The sequence below is a fragment of the Corythoichthys intestinalis genome, chromosome 20 (assembly GCF_030265065.1).
Source record: "Corythoichthys intestinalis isolate RoL2023-P3 chromosome 20, ASM3026506v1, whole genome shotgun sequence".
In the NCBI taxonomy this organism is placed as follows: Eukaryota; Metazoa; Chordata; class Actinopteri; order Syngnathiformes; family Syngnathidae; genus Corythoichthys; species Corythoichthys intestinalis.
In genome coordinates this window covers 15,496,983-15,503,205 of record NC_080414.1, presented here as the reverse complement: position 1 = coordinate 15,503,205, position 6,223 = coordinate 15,496,983, and the positions used below count along the sequence as shown (strand labels likewise).

General features: G+C 40.4%; 1 protein-coding gene across 1 annotated transcript; it reads right to left on the bottom strand.

The window, feature by feature from the left end:
* Positions 1-779: 779 nt before the first annotated feature.
* otulina (OTU deubiquitinase with linear linkage specificity a) lies at positions 780-5,967 on the bottom strand. The gene is made up of 3 exons (XM_057824382.1): positions 5,788-5,967; positions 1,616-1,737; positions 780-1,538 (listed from the first exon to the last, which is right to left on the bottom strand). The coding sequence occupies exons 1-3, from the start codon at positions 5,899-5,901 to the stop codon at positions 1,139-1,141; spliced, it is 636 nt and encodes a 211-aa protein (XP_057680365.1). The 5' UTR covers positions 5,902-5,967; the 3' UTR covers positions 780-1,138.
* Positions 5,968-6,223: the final 256 nt, after the last annotated feature.

Sequence of the window (6,223 nt, the reverse complement as noted above, 5' to 3'; positions counted from 1 at the left end):
GCGGGTGACGTCATCGCTGGATGCGCCGAGCTGTGCTGTGTTCAAAAACACCTTGGAATTTGCAGCACTTGTAAACATTCTGTACGTTTTAAGTCCGTTATTATTTTTATATACATTTACGGGTTTTCCTCAAAATCATTGCGTAAAAATATTTTTTTGAAGAAGATCGGTAGGCATTGGCTTTCTGAAAAGCATTTTACAAAGTTCCACAAAGACAGCTTTAACTGAATATACAGTATACACCTGTTTGTCTTTTTTTTTTTTACTGTTTATCAAAATTTAGAACACAATTTTAATTAAATAAAATTGTAAACATTACGTGCCAGTTAAGATAAAATTGCAAAACAGTTACGGGACATTTCACTGTGATAGATGGTTTCACTTCTATATTTGAACAACTGCCAAGAGTAGGAGGTAGTTGCATTTTTTTGTTACCTGTTCTTTCACTTCCACTTTTTAGACAGGAAGATCAAAAGCTACATTAAGTTCAAACTGACTAGAAAACATACGAATGTGATTTGACATAATTCCTAATGAATTTGCTGCATTAAACTACCTTGACAGGACATGTCAGTATTGCCACATAATGATTTTAAATCCTAGTTTTGACATTTTTTCCACATTAAGACAAAAAAATTGAGACATATTTTACAAATGACCCAAAAATACAACAGATAAGTCTCAAAAGTTCAAGAAATAATGTAATTACTGTCCAATTAGTAGACAAAAAAAGCAAGAAATATTTGCAGTACAATAGTGCCTTGACTCTTTCCACCAGAGTCTAAAACCATTTGAATGTAAAAATCGATCGCCCAGAAACACCCTTGTGTTTTTTAATAAGAAAACTAGTTAAAAACAATACATTGTGAAGAATGTTTGTGGATTGATTTCATGCATTAATTCGTTGCGTCACTCTGCCACGAGGGGACAGCAGATCGTCACAATGTAGATCCAATGAAATTTCTTTTTTTTTTTCCATCCATCATCTACCACCTAATCCGGGGTCGGGTCGTGGGGGCAGCAGTTGAGGATAAAAAAACAATTTTTTAAAAATGGGTTGAGTGAACGTATTTGTTCCCTCAAAAATTGAAGAACCACTATATTTATTGTCCAAGTATTGCGTCACAATTTGCGTGGGTTAAATATTCTCCAGTTCATTGATGTGCTCCATCAGCTCCTGAGGCAGCCCGAACTCTGACACAATGTCCCTGCAGCGCTGCACCAGCTCGCTGAACGGCGCTCCACAGTCGGGAGAGGAACTATCGCCGCTGGCTGAACACTGAGCAGATTCGTTGTCCATTTGTTCCTCTGCTTTACAACAGTTGCTTTTTTGGCAGCCGCCCGGCGGGCACACCACCTCTAGCTCCTCCATGCTCTCCAACACATTGTCCACACTGGGAGGTGGGAGCTTCTCCATGACTTTCATGATTTCCGTCACGATGGAGTCTTCATGTAACGAAACGCGCTGAAGGAGGTCCGTAACAGAGTCGGGGAAGGGCTCGCCTTGATGCTCTACTTGGTACCAGCTGCCAATTGCGCTGTGAGGCACAAAACGGAACATGTTACATGTGGAAAAAATGACTTATATTGAAGTTAATGTCGCATTTAACCCTACCAAACAATCCCTCGGAGTCGGCCGACCGCCACCGTCTTGGCAGCTCCCTCCAGGAAGCCCTCCTTGAAGCCCACTTCCAGCGCGGCGTCCTCGCCAGCATCAGCCCCGTCCACGTAGCCGTCCTGACCAAAGAAATCAACAAATGAAACGCCAAAAAATTCCACATTTTTATATAATATAGAATGGATTTTTTTGTAGTTTCATATATTCAAAAAAATTTCAAAACATGCACTATAGTTGTTTTTTTCTCAACATGTAACCTGTTACTAAGACTTTTTTTTTTTTTTTTTTTACCTCTGTGAAGTTGGCCCCCATCAGACGCAAATTTATATAAAAATGATGTCAAACGTTTGTGCTACATTTGTGCTGTAAAGAGTTTTGTTTGTGCTGCTATTGTTTTTAAGATATTTACAATTATTTTATAGGTCAATCTGAGGTCAACCATGTCGCCCATTTTGATTAAAAATTGTGCTATTCGTTTATGCTGCGTTTGTGATGTAAAAAAAAAAATCGTTTCAGCTGTTATCGTTTTATAGACAAGTTTCTGAGGTACTTTCGCATTTATGCTCGCGACTTCCTTTTTACATTTTCTCCTTCCAAAACAACGGTGGGGCTGGAGTAACATTAGTCATCAAAATCCCTTAAAAAAGACAATTTGGAAATATCGCATCCATCTGCCATCATCACGACAGGGGAGGACAACATGTTCATGGAGGCTGATGTGGAACCCAGCTAGTGCCACCACATAGAACGGGTGTTTTTGTAGCCATGTTGCCGCTGTTTTATGGAAGGAAGGTTCTTCCTATCCCTGCATTTTCATGTGTCTGGTGCTCAAATGATACTAAAGCTAAAATCTTCTGCATGAAACGACTTGTTGCCTTTGATATCGTTATTATGATGATGATTGTAATTATGATGATCTTTAATATTATGTACTACAACTACTGTACTGCTATGGCTGCAACACATGCTATCCGCTGCTAGCCTGTAGCTAATCCGTACGTGTAGGATGGAACAATTATGTAAACGCATAAATTCAAGTGTTACAAGTTTTTTGTTCGTTTGTTTACAGGTGGAAGACGCTGTAAGGCAAGGTAAGACAAGTTGATGTGCCTCACAACAACACTTACTGTACGGTGATGGACATATTTCAAGACTACGTACGTTCCACCCGGGGCAGCAGAGAGGCTGTGGCTGGGACAGACGGGTGACTCGCCTTTCGACGGACCGTCAGCTTGATCCCGAGATCCAACTACGAGGTTTTTTTTAACTGCAGCAACTTTAAGATATGCTATTGGAGCTGGAATTACCGAGGGCAGCGGGAGAAAGTCCGTCTGGAGGCCGCCGAGGGTCTGCGTAATGTTGGGTGAAAGTTTGGCAAGGCTCCCTTAAGCCGCTCCGGAGCTCTGCTGTCCGATATCACATTCTCGTATGCTCCACCTTCGTTAATATTTTTCTAAATTCAAAAATTTTATAAATTGTGATTTATTGACCTGTTTTGCACATGTACCAATCGTTTAAATAAAACAAGAAAATGGAATCATGTTGTCCAATAGTTTTATTGGGATCAATGTCTGCAATAAAAAAAGAAGGATATAGTACAGTCCCTGACAAAAGTCTTGTCGCTTATCGATTTTGTAGAAACAGTTGCTAATAACATGACTTTTAATTATTCAATTGGTTTCAGAAATGGCTCATATGAAAGCTAAGACCCTCCCAAATGATGTTGAATGTACAAAAATATATTTGTTTCAACGAAAAAGGATTTATCATTTAATGAAGACATAAAGGTAAATTTTGGCAAGACAAAACTTTTGGCGCCTACAGAAGGTAGTGTGAAAATTGGAAAAAAAAAAGGTACTTCAAATGCAAAAATATGTTATATAACATAAGCGAGTTAAGTAGTGGTGCTGTGAGATCCAAATGTAATATTTTGTTTGACTTCCATGGGCTTCAGCAAGGATTCATACAATTTATTGATGAAGTCATCAGGAACATCAGAGAAAGCAGTCTTGCATGCCTCCCAGAGTTCATCAACATTCTTGGGTTTCGTCTTCCATGCTTCCTCTTTCATCCTGTTCATGTCTGGTGACTGGGCTGGCCAATCCAGGAGGATCTTGATCTTCTTTGCCTTAAGGAACTTTGAGGTACAGATTGAAGTATGTGATGGAGCACCATCCTGCTGCAGAATTTGTCCCTTTTTATGGTTAGGAATGTAAGAGGCAGCTAAGATTTGTTGATATTTCAGACTATTTATGTTGCCTTCCACCCTGCAGATATCTCGCACACCCCCATACTGGATGTAACCCCAGACCATGATTTTGCCACCACCAAACTTCACTGTTTTGTGGCAAAAGGTGGATTTTTCAGATGAATCTTCCATTGAATTACACCACAGTCGCCGCAAATATTGCAGGAGAACTACTGGAGCCTGCATGGATCCGAGATTCACTCAGAAAACAGTAAAGTTTGGTGTATATATATATATATATATATATATATATATATAGGTGCTTCCAGGAGTTCACGCACAGCACAGAAAGTCTCGTAGTCTCATCTATGTCGCGTTGAATCAATTTTGGGAGATTCCGTGGGTTCCTCTGTTTTGATTTTGAAATTTTAACTTTGTCAACACACTGCTTACTTCAACCGCAATGCATGTTGTTCTAAACCGGAAGCTCGGAGCAGAAATTGTCAAGGATGGCGCTGCCCATGTTTCGCTCAGGAAAATTGTCTATAGATATTGAGATATTAATTTCGACTGATGACGTCAATCGTAGCCCCTCCGTCGAGGGTGACGGTGTGTACCAACTCTCTCGATAACAGAGGGGTGTCCCAACAACTAGCACAAATGTAGCACAAATGAATGGCAACCCTTCGGGGGCATTTTACAATAAATGGGGGTGCTAATAGTTAATTTTTTGAGACTCTTCCAGTCAGCTGATCGTCGCCTCCACCAGCTGGCTGCTTCCCCTCCCACTGTGACGACAGCTGATCGACGCCAGACTGGACCGACGACATCGCTGCCACTAATTGGCCACGAAAAAAGCGCCAAGCTTCAAAAACCTGTCGCTGTCAACGCTCTGGGAGGTCACATTTAACAGCATTCTGCCGTAGGCGTCCTCGCCAGCTGTTTGCTCGCCATTCACTCTCGTTTGCATTTGATTGCTACTTTGTTACACTCCCGCTTTTTCGGTGAGGTCTTTTGAGTTTATTCATTATTGGATCGTTTTGTTCACCACTGTAAATAAGAGCACTGAAGCAAGTAGGGGTAAGTCGCCATTTATGTTCAACCCGTTTTCTCCTGTTTTGTATAGCGTAGGAAGTTAGGTTAGTGGCTGTCTTTTCTTTGTTCCTTTTACATGATCAGGGTTTAGTTAGCGGGTGGGGTTTAAGTGTAGTTCCTTTTGTTTGTTGTTTTGGCCTGGGCTTACCCTGAAGTCACGCTTCTTCGGCATTCTGTATATATTCATTGCGAGTTTGATTATTGTAAATAAATTTGTGTCCACTTGTAAATTTGTGTGGCTTGTTTTATGCTACGTCCTTAGCGAGCCGTCTGTGGGACGTAACAGGGGGGCTGAGAGTAATGTCATCACTCGAAATTAATATCTCAAGCCCCTATATTTACTACAAAATGGACCCAACAGGAAGCCATTTCTTTGTGGTACGTTTTTGCAAGTTGTTGGGAAACCCTTCTGGTATTGAGAGTTGGTACGCTGTCAGCCGTGGGAGTTGGATACAAAAGCTGCGAGTGACGTCATCATTCGAAATTATCTTCATATCTATAAAACGATAGCAGTACAAACGAAAATGTTTACAGCACAAACGTAGCACAAATGACTGACACAAATTTTAGCCATTTTTAATCAAATTCTTTTAAACCAAGTTTTTACTAAAATGTTGAGTTACAAAAACATACTATTTTTTAATGCATTCTCCTGTAGTAGATACAATATATTTAAGGTTTTGCCCACGTGACATGCTAAATGAAGTATGTGTCTGCTATGTTTTTTTTTTGTTTTTTTTAAATTTTGCTACGACGACAATCGTTCCCAGAGCAAGTGAAGATCGCAAAATAATCATACCGCAAGTGATATCAGTTTTAACAGCTGGGCGCTCATGTTAGCCAAACTCTGACAACACAAGTAAAGTACCAAAAATAAAGCTCTTACTCTTATTCTTCTCTTCATGTTGTTCGCCCATTCTTTGCTTGAAATACCAAGTTCGTCCGCGTTCTCTTCGAAAACGTCGCCCACGCCGTTTGACGCAGCTTTGAACCAAGACATTGTATGCAGTTCGGCATTAGAAACGTGTTATTATAACAGAACAGTGGCTACTTCTTCTTCTACGGTACATAAGGATGACAATTTATACCAGGCTGTAGCTCTAGTTATGCAACAGCGTTATCTGCAGGAAAGGCGGTTACAATACAAGTGTGTCATAAGAGCCTCGAGGTTTAATATAGGAGGAAAATCGGCAGAGGGCGCTAAAGCATCGCTGTAAACGTGAGCGTTGATGAAAGCAGAGCAGTGTCATGAAAACCTTTCATGTGACGCCATCGTTATGTCAATTAATCGTCAGGAAGTTAAAATAAATAATTTTAATTCA